Source organism: Balaenoptera physalus (assembly GCF_965194825.1).
Source record: "Balaenoptera physalus genome assembly, chromosome: 3".
Classification (NCBI taxonomy): Eukaryota; Metazoa; Chordata; class Mammalia; order Artiodactyla; family Balaenopteridae; genus Balaenoptera; species Balaenoptera physalus.
The window spans coordinates 118,313,383-118,335,307 of NC_138890.1; the positions used below are offsets into that span (position 1 = coordinate 118,313,383).

General features: G+C 34.8%; 1 protein-coding gene across 3 annotated transcripts in view; it reads left to right on the forward strand.

The window, feature by feature from the left end:
* The window catches only part of CERT1 (ceramide transporter 1), a gene marked incomplete at its 5' end in the record, with an annotated part of 129,271 nt that overhangs the window by 42,664 nt on the left and 64,682 nt on the right, over window positions 1-21,925 (forward strand). For all 3 annotated transcript variants that reach the window (XM_082457259.1, XM_082457258.1, XM_082457257.1), the window contains 3 exons: window positions 13,436-13,543; window positions 14,341-14,479; window positions 19,924-20,007. In XM_082457259.1, the coding sequence (XP_082313385.1) occupies window positions 13,436-13,543; window positions 14,341-14,479; window positions 19,924-20,007 (331 nt within the window). The remainder of the gene's footprint in view (window positions 1-13,435; window positions 13,544-14,340; window positions 14,480-19,923; window positions 20,008-21,925) is intronic.

Here is a 21,925-nt window from a genome sequence, read left to right on the forward strand (position 1 = left end):
ACCCTTTTATCTTCATGGTTGGTGTTAGAATGATTACTGACAGAAATACACTAGGGTTCTATGTTCTTTGTCTAGCTAGCTCTGTTGTTTTGTCCTCCTCGGTATTCATTCCAGCATAACTTGCTCAGTACAAGAAAAGTTTTAAAAAGATGATTCTATGATTTAAATTTTCTCAATATATTAGAAATTGTATAATTCACTGTGACATTAGACAAGTTAGCCCCTGTGGAAGAAAGGTATTTCTGAGGTCATTGTTAAATTCAAAGATTCTATTTTAATTTAAAATACGGAAAAGGGCATATGTATACCAGACCAGTAATTTTATTTAGAATAGTGTGTTGGTTTTATTATGTGGAATCCATTCATATTCTGCATTTCTCCTTAGGATTTGAGACAACACTAAATAAATCTTTAAAGACAGGGTTTGCTTGTTTTTTTTAATCTCTTAGCCATCTGCCATGTTGTCTTTGAGGTTGAACGAGATTTTGTTTGTGAAAATTATTTGAAAACAAAAAGCTGTATGAATGTAAAGTTAAGATGGTTATTTTTTATTTGGATAAGTTAATATATTTCTAGTAAAGATGTATCTATGTATTATCTAAGGGCTTCTGTGAGCATTTTCTGCGTAATTAGTTAATAAAGGAAATATGATTAAACCATCTGTTGATGCTACTATTTAAAAGAATTATAGGATTACTCCTGGAATCTTCTACAGTCGCAATGTGTATGATTTTGAGTAAACACAGTTTCTTCTTACCATGAAAGAAATAGACTCCCCTACTTCACCACCCCATCCCTCAAAAAAAAAAAACTAGCAGGAAGGCTCTCCTTGCACTAGCAGATATAAGAATCTTGTTGAAAAAGTTAAGTTTTTTGGTTCTGACAGAGTTTGTGGTAATCATGACATTCCCTTATTTCCTTAAGGGAGCAACCTTAGTAGATCCTGAAATTTTGGTTGTCATGGACCACCCATATTCCCCATATTTTAGAAATTATCTGATATAAAAGGAGTCATAGGAAAATACACAATTTAGGGAGGAAGAATCCAGGTAATTTTTACAGATGTTGATTTTCTTTGGTGAGAATCTACAGGCAGTTGTTTTGCAATTTAATGTGTATGCATTTGTTCCTTTGTGAAGGCCCACTAATTCATATGTGACGCTCCATTTTATTACTTTCAGAAGAAAGGTTTATTCTCAGCCTGAGAAGTTAAGGGATTTCTGTCCAGGAAATTATGTGGAAAAAGATTGTCACAGTTGAGCAACCTAAACAATGCCCAAGACTCACTTTAAAGATCTTTTTAAAATTGTATTGCTATTTGCCATAATGAGTTTTCTTTTTCCTGTGGTATGTCAGGGTCAGCTTGATCTTGGTGCCTTTTCTTTACTTTTAGGAGCAATTTCTGCTTATTTGACACCTTAATTGTTTTTGTCTTAAATTTGACATAAACTTATTAGAAAAGTATTTTTAAATAGCTAGGTGGCAGAATATACCTGTTTCTTCTTAGCACTTTTTAAATATCAGTCATATAAAGTCATCCTATCTCTGTTTGCCTTTTTTTTTTTTTTTTTTTTTTTGACCACACGATGTGTGGCATGCAGAATCTTAGTTCCCAGCCAGGAATCAAACCTGCACCCTCTGCAGTGGAAGCTCAGAGTCTTAACCACTGGACCACCAGGGAGGTCCCCCGTTTGCCATTTTTAACCAACTATAATATTGGAAAAATTTCTTAACAGATTCTAGAAGTTCTTTCTGTACTTGTCTGCTTTATAAATGATTATCATGTAAACTTAGCTTTGCAATTTTGAATCTGATTAATTGGCAAAGGCTTAAAACTACTATTTTTTAGTGTACACTTTATATAAGTAATTTCATGGGGTCAGTGGATTAGAACCAATGTTTCTTTTACATTATTTTCATCATTACCACAGTGATGGAGGGAAGAAGATGGAATCAAATTTTACTTTTCCTTTACATTCAAGAATTTTAATTTTTGAGGGAAGTGCAAATCTAGTAACTAGCTGCCGGAGTAGTCAGGGCTTTGCCATTTTCTCAGATAAGTTGTAGAAAAACCCAAGTAGGTGGTATCACAAGTGAACTTTATTAACCAGCAAAAAACCTTCATTATGTCTCTGGATGTTTCTCTCAAGATAAGAAATTTGGTTAGTTTCTAACAGTGGGAGTTAATTGCTAAATTGCTTGCAGTAATCCATACATGGTTAGTAAATTTTTTTAACACCTAAATGTAGATAGTGTCATACTACCATGATTTTAAAGGTTGGTGAAATCAAGAAAGAAAACATGGTACTAACTCTTATATTCTTAGTGTTCTGGGAATAAAAATAATTCTACTGTCAAGGGCTTTTAAAATAACTTTTTAAGTTTCTGTTGCCTACAATTTTGTTGCATGCAAAAGCTGAATTCACCTGAGCCAACATTTGCATTTGTACTTCCATATGTTGCCTAAATACTTAATGAAGTATATCATCTTAAAAAGAGGGAATAAATGTCACTAATTTGTAGTTTTCAGCCAGGTTCTTTTATCTGAGGAAGGTGTTTATCTTTTACCAAGATAGTAAAGGAAGACAGGATTTTACATGGAACAGTGAATAAAGATATTTAGGTAGCTAATCATATTAACTGTGTGGTTAGTTGAGGAGAAATAATTTGACAACATTTTATGTCAGAAAGGTAGGGAGAGTCTTACAAGTCAATAAGAAAAGTTTACACAGCACAATTAAAAAAAAAAAAAAGGCCAAAAGACTTGATCTGGCACTTCATAAAGAGGATATCCAAATGGGTAATGAACATATGAAAAGGTAGTCAGTGCCATTAGTCATCAGGGAAGTGCAAATTTAAAGCAGTGAAAGCAGCATATGCCCGTCTGAGCGGCTTAAAAAATAAAAAGATGTAACACCAAGTGTTGGTGAGGCTGTGGTACAACAGGTGTAAACTGGTGAAACAATTTCGTAGAATCTACTAAAGCTGAGCATAGTTGTCTGTCTAGATCAGGTGAATATTGCAAGTTTGAAAACATCTCACAAGTATTGATGTCATAGGTCCATCCATTTTTAGTTAAGCTTTTTAGGGTACAGGGGGTACAGGCCAACCCATGTTACCTTGAAAAATGGGAATACTGCCAGGAACCAAAAAAATTTATAATGCCTTACCTGCAAAGAAAGCTGGAACTGTATACTTGATTCTGAGTGCTTTTATTGTTAACAAAGCTCAGTTACTCAATCACCTGCCCCCACCTACAGTTAATGTAGCTTAGTTTCATTCTGTTATTTCTTCTCTCTTTCATGGCTCCTGTTTATCCGTGTTTTGCTCTCCCATCCTACTTAGTTTGTTTTTCCTTGCTTTGTCATGACCTTTTCCTACTGTCGGCTTCTTTTCGGCTTCAATTCCTGCCTCTATCTGCCCTAATCTCTTGGCATTTCCTAAAGTAAATGTCTTGAGAAAACCCGATTGCCTTTTTACTCCAGGTTACTATTGGCCACCCTAGGTCCAATTATAATGAATTGTATATTTACTTGTACTTAAAGGATAGAGTGGGATTGGCAGTTATACAAATAAAATGTTCTGAAAAGGTATTCTATAATTTTGTATAGAGTTTACCAAACTTGCAAGTTTTTGTAATGCTTACCACATATTTGCTACTAACAATTTAGGTAAATATTGCTAGATGTTCAGCTGATTTATCTTTTATTAGTCTGTAATTTGCTTGCAGAATGTTTCTTTAGATAAGAAATAAAAAAAAAGACAGTTAATCTAGAGTTGAATAACTGTTCCGTATTGTTACTATAGAAAATATTAAAGAAAATGAGGCTGTGTGCTATAGAAGTCCTTTTTTTTCAGTATTTTTCAATTTTTTTCAATTTTTCAGTATTGTATTTGAATTTTTATTTAATCAGGAGGGAAGATTTCTGACAGTCACCAGGACAGATGGGATTCTGCTTTTTCTATATCTGATGTGGAAAAGTAATGGTGGGTGGCATGGCTTACGCATATTGACAGCAGTGGAAACTATTTTCTAATTTTACTTGCTGAGTATATTGGACATTAGCTGGGAGAAAATGTTTCTTAAAAAAATCAAGGAACACAAAACTGCTCTTTTTCACCAAACACATCTTTTTAGCTAATAGCTTAAAAATGATTTTGCTTCTGTTGTCTTTATTGCCTGGTAAATATTCTGGGCTTGTTTGGTATTGAGGTATGAAAGACAGCATTGGGTTAAGAATCGTAAGAAAAGGTAGCAAAGTAAATGAATGTTCTACAGGTTAAAATGTTATACTGAAAAAAATTCTGTCATTTTTTAGTCATATAGCAAGTTCACGTTCTTGACAGACAAGACAGGATCATTGGCAAGAATGCTTATATCACTGTTCATTCCCTAGCCTAGTTCTCTTCAGTAGCACCCCTTTGAACTATACAGGGATAGATGAGTAATTAGGCACTGTTATCATTTAATCCTCCTGGAAGTCTTTCACTGCAGGTGTTATTCCCATTTTGCATAAAAATGGAATTGAATGGATTATGAGAACATTGATCAGTGAGTGGTAACATTATTCCAAGAACAGCAACCTCAGTTTTTTGTAATACACCCCCCCCCTTTCTAGTTAATTTCAGCTTTTTCTCATGGATGTGTAGTTGAATACTAAAAAAATAAATCATGTCTGCCTCCTTAAAAGAATAATCTTCCCCATACAGTTAGATCTAAAAATTCTTAGCAAGTCTTTTAAAACCATTCCTGCAAGTAGTTTTATTGATTAGATTTCATTGGCTTTTGCACTGGTTTTTTAAAGTAATTTTTGTTAATTATAAGGGAAAAAAAATACAAAACTACCATCAATCTTATAACCAAGACAATTATTCTTCATTTTGGTGTATTTCCTTCTTATTCTCTGAACATTTTGCCCCTAAAATATTATGGAAATAACAAGTTTATATCTTGTTTTTTTTAAAATCTAACATCATTTTGTCCATATAACACAGCTTTATTAATATTTCATTGTATTATCATTTTGGTACTCATTTGCTTATTATAAGACCTTTAGATTGTTTCAGCTGTTTTTTTTTTTTGCAGTTAGTATTTAATGCCTTCCTACATAAAAGTATTTTCCTGTAGTTTAACTGTGTCCTCATAATAGATTCTCAGAAGTAGAATTGCTAGGCTTAAGGATACAGGCATTTTTGATATATGTTGCCAGATTATTTTCTAGAAAGATTGTGCTGATCTACATTCCATCTGCAGAATGTGCAGATCTTCCTTTCACTGCATCTTTACCGGCATTATTAAGTTTTTAGCCCTTTCTAAGTGAGATAGATTTAACATGTATTCTGTGACTTTTTTTGTTTTTATTTTTGTAGAGGTGATATATGATTACTGTAAAAAAATTCAAACAATATAGACAATACGGAAAACTATAAAAAAGAAAGTGAAAATTTAGGCCACATAGAAATGACCACTGTTCATCCTTGGTAAAGATTCCTTCCAAATATTTCTTTACATGTATGCCTTACAGTTTTACATAAAAGATACCATACTGCTTTGTAGCTTTTCCTTCACTCAACAGTAAGTTATGGGTATCTTTTCATGTTTGATATAGATCTCCATTCCTCCCTTACCCCCTAAGAAAGGAATTCGTGTCTTTTGTAGAAAATTTAAGTTTGGGACCAAAGCCCCAGAATAATTAAGAATGTTCATTTACTGATCATTGTTTTATGTGCATATATTTCTTTTAGGATCCTGGCAGGAAAGAATTAATGGTTCAGGTCCCCTGGCCAAATACAATCTTAACGTTTCAGCAATCCTGCGAGTACTACTTATACATATTAAACCTGTTTTTTCTCTTATTGGGACATTTAAGGGAGCCTCAAAAAGTAGTATTAATTGTTTTGCCACTGTCGTCTCTTTGCAATTAGATAAAAAGAATGGAATTATGACCTTTTTATTTTGTGCCTATGAAACTTCCTTCTAAAAGAAAATATATTTACATTGGCCCTTTTCTCTAGGGCAAATCATAAATTAAGAAAGTTAATGAGCAGTGTTGGTATTTTGTTACATCTGCTGCTAGCTTCTTTTTACATTTATTTTCCTCTATGTAAGTGTTTCTGGAGTAGAGATATAAAGGAATATCCTGCCTTTGTGGGAAGGTGAAGAAGGAATGGTAGCTAACATGTATTAAGCACTTATGATGTAATATAAATATTACAAAGTATTATTAAAGACTTCTTCACTATAAAGCACATTTCTTTTATCCTTGTCTATTTCTTCAAGTTCTACTATTTCAAGACAGATATTTCCTTACAACAAACAGATGCTAGAACAAAAGACTTCATTACAGCAGTACTGATACAAAACATTTTAAATAATGGATAATAAGTGAATATGGAGGCTGATAGTAGTTTAGTTTAATTGTACTTCTGCCTCTAACAGGGACCTATAAGCAGTGTATGGACTTGATCCAAGGAGAAATATGGAGCCAAATAGGATTTAAAACAGAAAGTGAAGAATCAGATGTCTGTTTTTAAAGGACCACTCTGGCTACACTAGAAAGGATTTCAAGAGGAACAAGACTAAAAGTAGTTAGAAATCTGGAGGATTTATCCAAATGAGACACTAGGTGACCATAACTAGAAAATGGCAGTGGGAAAATAGAGAAAGGGACAGATTTGAGAGAAGTAGAAGCAAAGTCTCTGGATGTTGAGGCAACATAGTAATGATTAACATCATGGGCCCTTGAATCTGGAATTAAATCCTGGCTCCCTTACTTATCATTTGCATGACTCACTATGTAAAATCACCTATAACTGGGTATAATATTAGTGCCCATTTTACTTAGACTATTGAAAGAATTAAGTGAGATAATGCACTTAAAGCACTAGCATCATGCCTGGTACAAAGTAAGTATCCTAAGTATTAGCTTTTACTATTGGTATTGGTGTTATAATTTATCCAGGGTGGCTGTCTGGAATTTATATATAAAATATCCATGTAAAATTGCTCAACCCTTTCATCAGCCCTCCTCTCAAAGCAAAACAAGAAAGATCTCCCTTATCCTTTAGTATTCGCCTTCTAAAGCTAGGGTGGAAAAATTGCTTAACAGTCTTCCTTTATACAGCCTCATTTGATTTATCTAGTTATTTCTTACCTCCATTTCAATGTCATTAAGAAACGACAGTTGGACTTTTAGACTCCCTCAAAGGGGGAAGGATAAAAAAAAAAAGATAAGACTGGGTTTCAGAGTGTCAGAGTTAGTTTATTTAGAATCATCTTTTGTATCACGGATTGGGTTCTTTTGGTGCAGAGGCTTTTGGTGCAGAGGCTGTACTGGTAGCTTCCTGATAAGTCTACTTTAATTTCTCCTATGGATAAAACAATGTGTCAGGGAGTCCAAAACCCTAAATTAAAACTGTTAAGAAAGAGGAAGCTCTGAAATCAAGGAGAGTGGAGACAGCTATTGTTAACTCTCTACTTCTACAGTATCATCTTGTATTTGGGCATTTTTTTAGTACTTTGGATTTCCATTGGCAGTGTCTTATTTTCTTTTACCCCCCCTAGCATTCTTTTAACACTTAACTAGGGTGTGCAATAAGGCCTTGGTTAACTCTTCCAGCCTCATATCACTACAACACTGCTTATTTAGATATTTCTGTAAAGGAAAGCTTATCTCATGCTTATTAGAAGAAAATGCAAAATGAATAACCAACTAAGGTCCGCAACTAAGGTCCATAAATGACCTTCAAATGAGGTATTTTATTTGATATTGGTTTTTAAATTATGATACAAGAATGACTAGGAAACATTCCAGTATGATTTGAGAAAAGTATCTTGAGGGTAAGCAAATGTTCTACTCAGTGAAGTTAACTGTATTGCTGCTGGGTTCTAAGCAGTTAGAAATGGATAAAATCTTTTTTAATTTTCTTAAATATATTTTAAAATTTCTTTGATTCATGAGGTACTGCAATTTCTGGAAATCATTGTAGGTTGAACCTTTCCTCATCTGATACATTATTAGTGTTGCTTTTCTGAATAAATTGTGTGTTGTTTTTTTTAAATAAATATTTATTTATTTATTTATTTATTTTTGGCTGCATTGGGTCTTCATTGCTGCGTGCAGGCTCTTCTACTAGTCGCAGCGAGCAGGGGCTACTCTTCGTTGCAGTGCACGGGCTTCTCGTTGCGGTGGCTTCTCTTGTTGCAGAGCACAGGCTCTAGGCACACGGGCTTTAGTAGTTATGGCACGTGGGCTCAGTAGTTGTGGCTCTCAGGCTCTAGAGCGCAGGCACAGTAGTTGTGGAGCATGGGCTTAGTTGCTCCGCGGCATGTGGGATCTTCCTGGACTAGGGCTCGAACCTGTGTCCCCTGCGTTGGCAGGCAGATTCTTAACCACTGCGCCACCAGGGAAGTCCAATTGTGTTATGTTTTAATCTTCCCAGCTGGTTCAACAAACGGCTTTCTTATATTTGGCCTCCACTGGATATATACATTTTTAGCCTAAGTTTTGGTATTTAGGTTTAGTGTATAGAGAATTACAATTCTAGACTAGCCATATCATTTTAAAGATAAGAAAATTAAGTCCAGGGGACTTCCCTGGTGGTTCAGTGGTTAAGACTCTGTGCTCCCAGTGCAGGGGGCCCGGGTTCGATCCGTGCTTGGGGAACTAAGATCCCACATACCTCAACTAAGCCTGCACACCACAGCTAGAGAAGCCCACGTGCCGCAACAAAGACCCTGCGCAGCCAAAATTAATTAATTAATTTTAAAAAAAAGAAAAGAAAATTAAGTCCAGGAAGGTAATGACTGACTTGTTGTCTAGTGGTGACAGTGACAGTCGAGCAGGTCTTCTCTCTGTTATCATTGTGCTCTTTATACTTCAGAGGCTACCGCTTCTCTAGGGGGATCCGTACGTATTTGAAAGGCTAAATAGATGAGATTTTAATATTTATAAGTGTGAAATTGTCATGCCAAATTTTATTATAGCAAATAATATATGTTTACCTACAATCATAAATAAAATTGTTGCCATTGTAACTTATTATGATACTGTAAACCATAATTCTATTGATTAAATTGGTCTCCTGGTTATAGTGTCTTGCTTCTCATGTGGTTTGCTTTAAAATATTAATATTGAAAGTAGATGTGTGGATGCTGGCAACATAGCAAGCGCATTTGGTTTTATTATGGGTTTCAGAATTTCAAGTTCTGGAAAATGCTCCATTGTTCTAATGTTAACATTTAATCTTCTATTTTCTCTCTTCCCCTAATTAAAATGGGAAGAAACAATAGGGAGACTATGCCACAAAATAGGTAATTTTTGACACCATGAGGAAGTTAATTTCTTTCTCAGTTACTTTGCTGTGCTTCTTGCTGGAGAGTGTTATTAGGAAAATGAATATGCTTTTCAAAAGGCAGGTGCTATGAAAAAAACAAATAAGCCAACCTATTTCCTTTATTTTATACCACTGTTTTTTGGAGTATAGATGGGCTGATGAACAGACCGTGCAAAATGAAAATATGTGTTTATCTCCTACATGAATAAGCCAAACTATAAAATTTAGCTGTGACTTTAAGGGAGTTTTCTTTTCAAATCAGTTCTTAGGCATTTCTGGTCCTTTATTAAATTCATAACTTTGAACTATATGACTTAATTTATCATGATTTTAGGTGTTCTCAGAAAATCAAGTTACAGAAAGTACAGGTACATACATGCAAGGGATTTAGTCTGAAGGTTACTATTGTACTTTGACCAATAGTAACCTTTGTATCAGCTTTCCAAGTATACTGCTTGGGAAGTGCTACTGACCCCCTCTAGTGGCCAAAAGATTACACTCCCCACCCCCAAAATAAGGAGGAATGTTATAACAAAGGTGTGGTCTCATTACTGTAATATTTAAAGGAACCCAGCCTTGTTCTATACGGGACATGTTCAATAAGTGTTTCATTGAACCAAAATGTCATTGTATGTTCATGCAAAACATGTTGAGGAATACTGCTTACAAACACACGAATTTGGGAAAGAAGGGTTTTTTTGCAAAGCAATTTGTGTGAGGGATCTTAAAGTGTATATGTTGAAAGGAGGAAATATTCCTATAGTAACTGTATTTGAATTCCACATTATTAATTTTAGTTGGAAATTGGTGTTTTCAAAAATACTGTATTGGTGATTAGAGGTTGTAAGTAAGCTCTACTTTTTTCTTGTGGAAGAATGGGATTAAGAAAAAGCCAGCATGCCTTTAAAGTATTATCCCTAAAATCATACCAATGAGATTTTGAAGGCATGTCAAGATTTTTAGGAACATTTAACAGTATATATCAGTTGTGACCATAAAGTAATTTCTTCCCATTTCCATCCTTGGAAACTTCCCTCACCCCCACCTTCGAAAAGCAGACCTTGTTAAATTCAGGATGAGTATTGTTGCCTTTAAAGTGGACATCTTGGAAAGCCAAATAGATGTCAACAACTTTGCTACTTTTCAGAATAGTTTTATAACTTACCTTTTAGAATCATTTTAGCCCCTGTGACGAAGTGTTTTTCAAATATTGATATCTTTGATGATAGATTAGATATGTGAGAGAAATCCAGTACTAAATCAGAGCCATGTCATGTGACTAAGAAAGGCAGTCAAGCTTAATTATACAGTTTATAGCTATTCCTTTAAAGTAGTGAGACAGTTTTAAAAGTTTTATTCTGCAACTCCCCAAAATTAGATAGCTCCATTTTGTGGCTGTATCATAAAATTACTCTAAATATTGTGGTAGTACCATTAGGAATCTTTTATGCAATGATAGCATCATTGGCACAATCACAGACATTTCCAGAATGACCAGTTTTTAAACAGTGAGGATTCATTTGTATGTGCATGTGTGTATTTGTTAAACCCTTAAATTATTTATTTTAAAAGTTATCCCAGTGCAGTTACTGACATAGAGTGACAAATGAATCCCCATTATTTAAATTGAATAAAATGGAATTGGTCTTCATGAGTATACTTTATTTTCTTTTTCCTTGGAATGATGTATATAATTTATAATGCAGTTTATTTAAGTGAAACTTTATTAAAGGTAGAAATACAATTACTCTAAACTCTTAGCCTCAACATTCATTTACTATTCACTACTTAAAATGTACAGCAACAGTATTGCTATAGTAGAGTTTTTTGTTCTATCATGTCTTTGTTGTAAGGAGATATTACTGTTTTGAAATAGTGGAACCTGAAAAAACAGGCAAGGATGTAAGAAGTATGTTTCATAGTGAGAAAACATTTAGTAAAGCTTTGTAGTGTTTATATTTGGTTTCAAGATTTTAAAGTTTTGACTTACTCTGTTTAGGACTCATTGATATAAAGCAAGTAAATGGAGAGGGTAGATTCATTTGGATTTGGATTTGAAATTGTTTGGTTTTAAATATTTTTCAAATAAATATCCAAAATTTGTTTTTAAATAAAATTTTGATTGTAAATTATGGGGTAGTTTTGTATTTAAATGGACGGTTCAGATTAATTTCTGTTGAGAAGTGAATGACACATAGGTGTCTAAGTGATTTCTGAAGTGCGTACCTTATATTTTTGGTCCATCACAGATAGATTTTTCTTATTTTTAATTCCAGTCTTCTATATTTAAATCTAACGAAAAACTTTACCAAACCAATACAACAATTAAAATGTAGAAACACTATACTTAGAAAGTTAGCATTATTGTCAAACGAGAAAGAGAAACTAGAGCCATTTTAGTTAAGGAACCTAGCTCAGTACCTTTGTTCCAGGACATTATTTGATAAGAAGTCTTATTTTTTTTATGAATTACATGATTTCTGTAATTAGAATTTTCTTTTTGTGGGATTCTGTGATACTGAAACAAGCTTACCTTTTTTTCTTTAGCTAATTTATTGAGGTACAATTTATTGTACCTTTGATTCCATCTAGTCATGAGTTTATATGTAATTTGTTAGTAAATTCAGAGTTAAGAACATATTGCAGTACCTTTTATAGGTAGAGTGTTTTATGAACAGGCGTTATTAAAGTATGACAATTTTACTTTGAATCTTTAGCGACTGGTATGTGCTGGAAGCTTGAATTTTAAGAAGCTGCACTAGGTGTGATGCCAAAAATGATTAGATATTATTTTACCTCTTAAGTTTAGTGTCTAGGATTAAAATTATGCACAGTACTTGTAAAAGAATAACAGTAGGAAGAAATCAGAGATCCCAAAATACTTGAGCAGGTTTTAGGTACTTGGAAGTTGTTTTTTTCAAATGTTTAATTCTTTTGTCCATGTTTTTAGTACTGCATTTTCCTAAGGAGGATGGGATGCAAAATTGATACTTTAAAAGAGTGCCAACTCCATCAAAATTAGATCACAGTTCTGAGTCTAACTAAACCCCAAAAAGAGTTCAGTTATCTTCTGTGATGTGATTACAGAATAGACTGGCAAAATTGGGGATTTTCTTTGTGCCATGAACTGTCAAGGTGGCTACAAAAATGGAAGAAATACAGTCTTCTTACAGAAGGTACAAGTCCACTAGTAGTTACAAAATGTAAACTATTAAAATTGAGTGGCAGATGCCATAATCATGATATGTTAAGAATGGTTGAGAATACAGAGACAGACTATCTGGAATAATGGGAAAGGCTTCATTGAGACTGATATTTGAGCTGTGTCAGGATAAATAATTCATCTATAAAGAAGTTTTCCTTTTTTTTCTTTTTTTTTTGGTCCTTGTTCTACCAAAATTTTTTATTGTGGTAAAATACGCATGACGATCTGTCATTTCAGCTATTTTTAATTGTACAATTCTGTGACATTAAGTATATTCACGTTGTTGTTCAACCATCACCACCATCACCATCCATCTCCAGAACTTTTTCATCTTCTCCAACTCCAGCTCTGTACCTAGTAAATTCTAACTCCTCATTCTCCCCTCTTCCTAGCCCCCTGATAACCACTGTTCCACTTTCTGTCTCTATGAATTTACCTACTCTAGGTAGTTTTCCTATTATTAAACTCTTTTAGCCAACTAGCCCAGCATGTAGTTGGTATTCAGTAAATTTCTAAATTAAGTGGCAATTAGGAATTGAAAGCATTGCTTATGCCAGTGGATTGCCTATATTTCTTGAGTGAACTCAAACTGCTAATTATTGTTACAGTAACCTTACTTAACAAAAATTTTTTTTGCAATAACCTTATTAATTTATAGGGAAACTTTTGTTTTCTCTTAAGTATTTTTCCAGTTTTATTGAGATATAATTGATATATCACATTGTATTAGTTTAAGGTTTACAACATAATGATTGGATATATACATATTGTTAAAGGATTACCACAGTAAGTTTAGTTAACATCCATCACCTCACAGAGTAAAAAAGTTTTTTTCTTGTGATGATTAAGTATTTTTTATTTAACTTTTTTCATGTAGTTTACTTTCCTTTTTAGACTGAGTCTGGATATGGGTCTGAATCCAGCTTGCGTCGACATGGCTCAATGGTGTCACTGGTGTCTGGAGCAAGTGGCTATTCTGCAACATCCACCTCTTCATTCAAGGTTTGTGGTTATGAATGCTTTAGTACTGAATGTTGTGAACAGAACTTATTTGATAGAATAAGTTTTTTGAAAGAATTTTCCTACAATGTAATTTATTTGAAGTTGTTACAGAATAGTTTTTTAAGAGGTAAAATCATGACTCATAAAAATAAAATGAACACACGTCAGAGATTTTGTTTCATTCCTTAATGAAATAAGATGTTAAAGAAAAAATATAGTTCAAAGAAGAATGTGAAGAATGCTGAAATGATTTTGCTAATGTATGCAAAACTAATCAATAGTCACACATTAGTAACCAGTGTACCTCCACTGGACAAAGTTCATTTGCTTTTCTATGGACAAGAATCATTTACATTACTCTCAGTTTTCTATGACTTAAAGAGTTGTAAAATAGCTCAAATGCAATGAAATCAAAGACTTCTATATGATCAGACACCCTCTCTGTGGATGATACTTACTATTCCTTTCAAAGGACACCCAGTAATATTTTTGCCCATTTTAAAGTCTTTCACAATTTATCATCACAGTGTTTAATTTGAAAATATTAAATGTTGTAGTAGCAAGTTGTCAGGTTTATTGCTCTCATTTCCTTCAGGCTTATCACTATCAAGCCATTAATTACTCAGTTTCAAGTCCGTCCCTGGAAATAATACATTGAACTTGACAACTCTCCCTACTCCATGCCCTCAGTAGTAAGATAACAGACCTTAAAAGGTGATGAAATACGATGGGACTAAATATAAATGAATTCTAGTTTTGTTAACTTGGATTACATCCCCCCGTATTGTGTTTTGCAGAAGGGCCACAGTTTACGTGAGAAATTGGCTGAAATGGAAACCTTTAGAGATATCCTATGCAGACAAGTCGATACTCTACAGAAGTACTTTGATGCCTGTGCTGATGCTGTCTCCAAGGATGAACTTCAAAGGGATAAAGGTTAATTAGGCTATTACCACTATTTTTACTTGGAGAATGAATGGATTTAAAACCTCTTGATCTTAAGGGTAATGTCTTTAAGTGATGAAGGTAATTATAGTCACTTTCGCTGTACACCTCTAATGTAACAGATTTCAGTGTCCACATAACTTGTATACTTTAATAACATCCTAATTAATCTGATCACCCATACCAGATATCACTGAAGATTTTAAAATGGTTTTTGAACTCTTTATTCCATTAAAAAATATAATATCATCTTGATAATATGGGGCATTTCACATGATTATGTCTAATACATGTACCCTATGACGGGTCTTAGAGACAAACATATGTTTATGTTAAATCCTCCAGATCTGGAGTCAGTTGATCTTTTTGTCTCTCGCTCTTCCTCTTCCTCTCCCTCTTTACCTCTCTTTCTCTCCTTCCCTCTGTCACCCTCCCTTCCTCTGGCGTTTTTCTCATAGAAGAAGTCAATAATGGAATTACATATGCATGTAAAAGTAATTTTAGTGAGTTTTTTTTTTTTTAAGAGAGATGATCTTTAGTTAACTTATAATGTGAATTTTGAAGTTACTTTTCATTTGTTACTGCTAAATATTACTGGTGTTGTCAATATCTGTTCTTCAGTTTTTCTCTTAATTTGTTATAATGGGCAAAAATGAACTACTCATAACAGTATTACTAAATCATGCTAAGTTCCTACCCAGTATAACTAGGTTGCCTAACATGGTTTCTTTTCTTGGTCTTATTAAATGTCTTTGATCTGAGTTCATGTTCTTTTTGTTGACTTGCTGGCAAGATGGTGGAGTAGAAGGATGTGAGCTCACCCCTTCTTACATATTCTTTTTGTCTTCTCTGTTCTTTGTTCCCTTTTTCTGCCTTCTTTTTTTTTTTTTAATTAATTAATTAATTTATTTATTTATTTTTGGCTGTGTTGGGTCTTTCGTTTCTGTGCGAGGGCTTTCTCTAATTGCGGCGAGTGGGGGCCACTCTTCATCGCGGTGCGTGGGCCTCTCACTATCGCGGCCTCTCTTGTTGCACCACGCAGGCTCAGTAGTTGTGGCTCACGGGCCCAGTTGCTCCACGGCATGTGGAATCTTCCCAGACCGGGGCCCGAACCCGTGTCCCCTGCATTGGCAGGCAGATTCTCAACCACTGCGCCACCAGGGAAGCCCTCTCTGCCTTCTTTTGGATTGAGTATTTTTTTTTTTTTTTTTTTTTTTTTTTTTAAAGATTTATTTATTGATTGATTGATTGCTATGTTGGGTCTTCGTTTCTGTGCTAGGGCTTTCTGTAGTTGCGGCAAGCGGGGGCCACTCTTCATCGCGGTGCGCGGGCCTCTCACTCTCGTGGCCTCTCTTGTTGAGGAGCACAGGCTCCAGACGCGCAGGCTCAGCAGTTTTGGCTCACGGGCCTAGTTGCTCCGCGGCATGTGGGATCTTCCCAGACCAGGGCGCGAACCCGTGTCCCCTGCATTAGCAGGCAGACTCTCAACCACTGCGCCACCAGGGAAGCCCGGATTGAGTATTTTTTATAATTCCATTTTCTGTTTCCTTTGTTGGCTTTTTAGTTATACTCTTTGTTATTATAATGGCTACTTTAGGGTTTATAGTATGCACATTTAAGTTATTACAGTCTCCCTTCAAGTAATATACCCACCTCCTGTATTGTATAAGAACCTTAGAATAATGTATTTCCATTTCTCCCTACTACTGTGGCAAGGCAGTTTCGCATTCTCTAGCCAATTCCCTGTGAATTGTTCCAGGTCTGTGTTGCAGGAACAGGTGCTTTTCCCTGCCCCACATAGGCTTTGGGTACTCTTCCCTGGAATCCACTCAAATGGTTCTTTCTGTGACCTCTATAGTTCCTCAACTTGTATGTGCTATCAGTACTCTGCTGAATACTCAGGGGGACCTTCTGCCCATCTCCAGAGTTCTCTCCCTGTACAGTTCTCTCCTCCCAAGTCCTCTGCCTTGTGAACTCTAGTGTCCTTTGTCTCTCTGGATTCTCAGCTCCATTTCTTCACCTCAGAGAGTCTACCAGGCTCCTCCTGGGTTTCTCGTTACTCTGCAGCTTGGAAACTCTCCCATGGCAGTAAGCTGGAGCATTCACAGGGCTCACATCATTTGTTCCCCAGCCCTTAGGGATCACTGTCCTTTGTTGCCTAATATCCAGTGTCTTGAAAACCATTGTTTCATATATTTTGTCTGATCTTTTAGTTTCATGCTAGAGGATAAATTTTCTCCCTGTTATTCCATCTTTGCCTGAAGCAGAAGCCCATATTCCTCTTAAAGCACTTAATTTTACCGAAAGTATCCTTGAAGTTCTTTATATTTGATACACTCTGAAGTTTTTGGTTCTTTAACATTTAATGTTTATTTCTCTAAAAATAAAGAGAGTTGAACTTCTATTTCTCATTAATTAAAAAAGTATGTATACTTTTTTTTTTGTCAAATTAGACATTACACATCAGCTTTCATTTACTTGCAAACAGCCCTTTAAACTAAAACAGGATGTACACAGATTTAGATTCCTTGTTTATTTTTAAATGATTCACGTCAATAATATATAGCATTTTAAAGACAAAAGTGGTAGTGGAAGGAGTGGAAGTTGGGATGTAATAATAACCATGTTGTGTAGAAGATTAGAAAAATATTTTTAAATATGTTTGATTATATAGCAACAGTCATAGACTAATGTATTAGTTGTTAGGGATGCCATCGCCAAAGTACTCTATAGACTGTGTGGCCTAAATAACGGAAGTGTATTTCCTCACAGTTCTGGAGGCTAAAAATGTGAGATCAAGGTTTTGGCAAGTTTGATTTCTTCTGAGGGCCATGAGGGAAGGATCTGTTCTAAGCCTCTCTCCTTGGTTTGTAGATGATCATCTTCTCCCTGTGTCTTCACATCATCTTCCTTCTATAAGTGTCTGTGTCCAAATTTCCTCCTCTTATAAGGACACTGGTCATATTGAAGTAGGGCCCATCCTCATGACCTCATTTTAATTTGATTACCTCTGTAAAGACCCTGTCTCCAAGTACAGTCACATTTTGGAGTACAGGAAGGTTAGGACTTCAACATATGAATTTGGTTGTGGCACAATTCAGCATATAACAACTGATTTCCCTATAAATGTCTATTTTAAGAAATGATGTTTTTAAGAGTACATGCTGGGTAAAGGTGAAATAAGAACATGGACCATAGTTTCCTACTTCGACTATAGATTGGAATTGCTGACCTAAGGATCTCTATAGATGTACTTTCACTAAATTATCAAGACTAAATTATCTGTGACTTAAAAATTTTTAGAATCAGTGTTCTTCATTAAGTGTGTCATTGAAATGATAATAGCAAGCTCTTATTTTAGGTATTCAATGTTTTCATTTAAAAAGTTTTATCGTAATTGCTAGTAAGGAGACTTAACCACACACATACTCACACACCCCACACTCCAGTAAGATTTAGTTAACCATTTAGGTCCAGATACTCTAGGATTACAGAAGTAGAAGACATTATCTCTGACCTAAACATATATTTTAAAACAAGACATATATACCATGTTAAACTTAAAGGTTCTAATCTTGCTCTTCTATTCATTATTAGTTTGATGACTTGAAGTAGATTACTTAACATTTCTGCACATCTCTTTCCTCTGTAACATGGATGTTGTATCCAGCACATATGATTGTGAGATTTAAATGAGAATATGTATATTAGCCCTGTGCTTAATAGCAAAAAATCAATAATAGTTGCTATTATTAATGTGGTTGATTTGGATTATTGCAGGGATAATGAAAGCAGGAATGTACAAGATCCAGAGATGGAATTTAGCATAATAGATTTGAGGGCTGGTAAGGGAGACCAGTCTGATTGGGATGGGAGATTTGTATTAGGACAGTGGTTTTAGTTCATGTCAGACATCCCTTAAAGGTGCCTCAATGATGGACAAGGAGTGCTTGGTTGGGAAGGAAAGGGGGAGGGCCACTCTTTTAGCCAGAACAGCTCTTGTTTTCCATCAGTTTTATATTTTGAGTATTTACTAGAAAAAGAAGTTTGAAAATCCCTGTTTGGTAGTACTAGGCTATTGGATGGTTAGAGATATGAAAGTGAATCTTTAGGAGCCCAAGGTAGATACTGAGGAGACAAGTGAAATGCAGACATTTCAGTATTTAAGAGCAGTTAATCAGATTAGTAATGAGTCAAGGTCAGGATGTTGTCTGATGATTTAAAATCAGTAATGATTTAAAATCAGAGCAGCACTGTAGTAGTTAATTTCTTAGAATTGACCATATTTGCAAATTATTGATGAAAAGACAGAGATCCACAGAATCTGGGAATTTGATTAATCTTGGAACTAAGACGTTTGCAGAGGCTTCAATATGGATACTGAAGTCTGTAGGAACGATGGATGTGGAAAAGAAAAATGTCAGTTGGATGCTGATAGCAGTTAGCTGGTTATAAAATAGTAGGTGTTAGTAGATAATAGCAGCTTATGATTTGAAAAAGTTGTTATAGATGAGTGCAAAATTTTCAGGTGATGAAAAAATGAAATAGCCAGTAATTAGAAAATTGTAGTACAGAATAAAGGTATTTTCCATAGTAATTACTACCATTTAGTCAGGGGAGGGAGTAAGGAATAGTAGTGGGCTTTGCATCCATTGGAGAGAGAGTTAAAAATAGATGAAATGTTCCTCATAGAGCCAAATTACTCCTGACGTAAAGAGAGATAGGCAAGGAGTAAGACATTAGTTTAAAGTGAAGATTTATTCTGTAGAAAGGGAGTTCCTCAAAAGATAATAAACTAAAGAAGCCATTCAAAAACAGAGAATAAGGTTGGGGGCTGAGGTTTAGAAATTTGCACTAAGAAGTGGAATACATAGTGCAGAGGATTAAGTATGTTAGGCAGTAGAAAAAGGGATAGTACGTAGAAGAAAGAGGTATGTGGAAGATCACAGGGGATTCTGTATTTTCTGGAATTGGGTAGGTTAAAATGGATGTCCAGGCACAGACACATTGGGATAAATTAAAATCGATATCACATCTATAAGTCATTATATTTTCCCTGCATATCCTAGAGACAAGGTAAAGTATCTTCTGCATGTACCATTACCATCCTCTTCCGTCTTTGTAGGCCTCTGGTAGAATTATGAAATCTCCGCAAGGTCAGGAGGAAGAGATAGAAAGACTTAAAGGACAGAATAAATCGTATCTCAGTACCATCCCTTGCACAAATGAGAATGGGTACAGTTTTTATAATAATGTATTTAAAGACATTCCACAGCATATTTATTGGGCATACATTGATAAGCACTGAAAATACAAAGATGAATAAGACCATGCACTCACAGAATCCAGAGTATATTTACTCCGTTGAACATAAGAATAAACTGGTTAATTTCTATGTGCTTTCATCCTGATATCCTTAAATATATTTTACTTAGTGGTAGAAGATGATGAAGATGACTTTCCTACAACACGTTCTGATGGAGACTTCTTGCATAATACCAATGGCAATAAAGAAAAGGGTAAGTAGTAAAATTTTCCCCCTCAGTTGGGTAAAATACACTTTCTAAAGTTACATAATAACTAACTATATAACAAGAATAATTAATGGAATAGTTAAGAAAATTTTTTTAAGCTGGAAAGCGAAATTTTTCTTCTAAGAAAAAACATGTAGGTAAAATATACATTCTGACATTAAATAATCTGACAGCTCATCTGACAAAGACTTATTCTAAATTTTAGACATTGGCCTCTTATTTCAGCAGTATTTGGTAGAATCAGTTTCTAGTACTGAAAAAGTATTTTTTAGGGAGGAAACATTGTAATGGAACTTGAATGTTTCTTTAGAGTGTATTTCTCTCTGTTAATGTTCTTTTCTCTCTCCACTTGATAAACTGGTGTTGCAAAGTATATAATCAGTGTTATTAAAGGAAAATTATTGAAATCACTGATTTCACAGCACAGTTGTTTATAGACTCAGGAGCAAGGTGGTTTATTACATGTATCAGTTTACTGCATATATCAGTTAATTGTTGCTCTGTTTATAAGGGCTCACTCATTAGATGGAATTCTTAATTGTTCATTGGGAAACTGTGTTTTGCAACAACATGGATGAACCTGGAGGGCATTATGCTAAGAGAAATAAACCAAAGACAAATACTGCATGGTATCACTTATGTGTGGAATCTATGTATGGGGCAGGGGTGGGCAGGGAGGTTGCGACAGAAACCTGTGATTCATGGTCAGTGCTTTCTTTTAACATATGCTAAGAAAAAGCTGGCATGGATTCCTAAAACTTTTTAAGTTGCAAATAAGCCTTTGTGAAAAAAAATAAGTTAATCTAATTATGCTTATTTTTGCTGAAGTTATGAAAGAATAGGAAGTGAAATCTGTGGCCGTGGCATATTTTCAAATAATTTTTTTAACAATTACTTGCATGGAAATTTCACAAATCATATGGGAATATTGTAATATTGATACTAAATCTAATGCTTCTCTTCCCCACCTTTTCCTTCTTTCCTCTTCCTGTTTCTTATTTTCCTAATGGTTCTCTTCTTCTTTATAACCTACTCTGCTCTCAGTCTTGCAAAATACTAGCTTCTTATTACAAAGTTTTCCTTATGACTTGGGGCTAAAATGTTGAACCTTGTTGAGTCATCCAGATTTATATGTCTTTATGGAATTAGAGGATTACTTTGGGAAGGTTCTTTCCGTTACATTTTAATTTTACAGTGAATAATCTGCTTTAATAGAAAAAAGATTTCGTTTGGATATGGGAAAAATTATTGAAAGAAGTTGTAAAATTCTCAGGTCCAGTCTTCCATCATCTCACATACACTCAGCTGCCCCATCTGTATTCCCCAAAAGAGAATGGAAGCTTATTTTCTGTAGAAATTGAACTGCAGAGTTTTAGATTCAGGAGTACCAGATACATCAAAAGATAGATTGTATTGGCCTATCAGTAAAGTAATTAAGTAGAAGTGTACATGCTGACTATTCAAATCCAACAGCCTCACCATTCTGCTTCTCTCTAAGAACTCTGGTAGCCGGGGACTAAATGAAAGTCTATACACGGAAAGATGTAATCTCCAGCTTCTTTCTCTTACCCTGTTTCCATAGTATATTTTCTGATACAAAACTGGACATAAATTTTCTGATACCAAATTAAAAGTTAACTCTGGAGGCACTGAAAGGCCATAGAGAAAAGACTGAGAGCTGTTGCAGGGTCCATCATGAAAAAGCTGTCTCACTACCAGATCACCCTTTGATGAAGTCCAGTAGTTAAAGCCCTGCTAGTGTATGTAGAGCTTCCAGTACCTAACTCTTAAATGTGATCTGGCTAGATCTCCAGACATTTGAGGGAAGCCTCCAACATCTCTTTTTCAAAGAGACTGAAACCAAGCAATAGAAGACTGGGTTATTAAAGTCATTTAGAGAAAT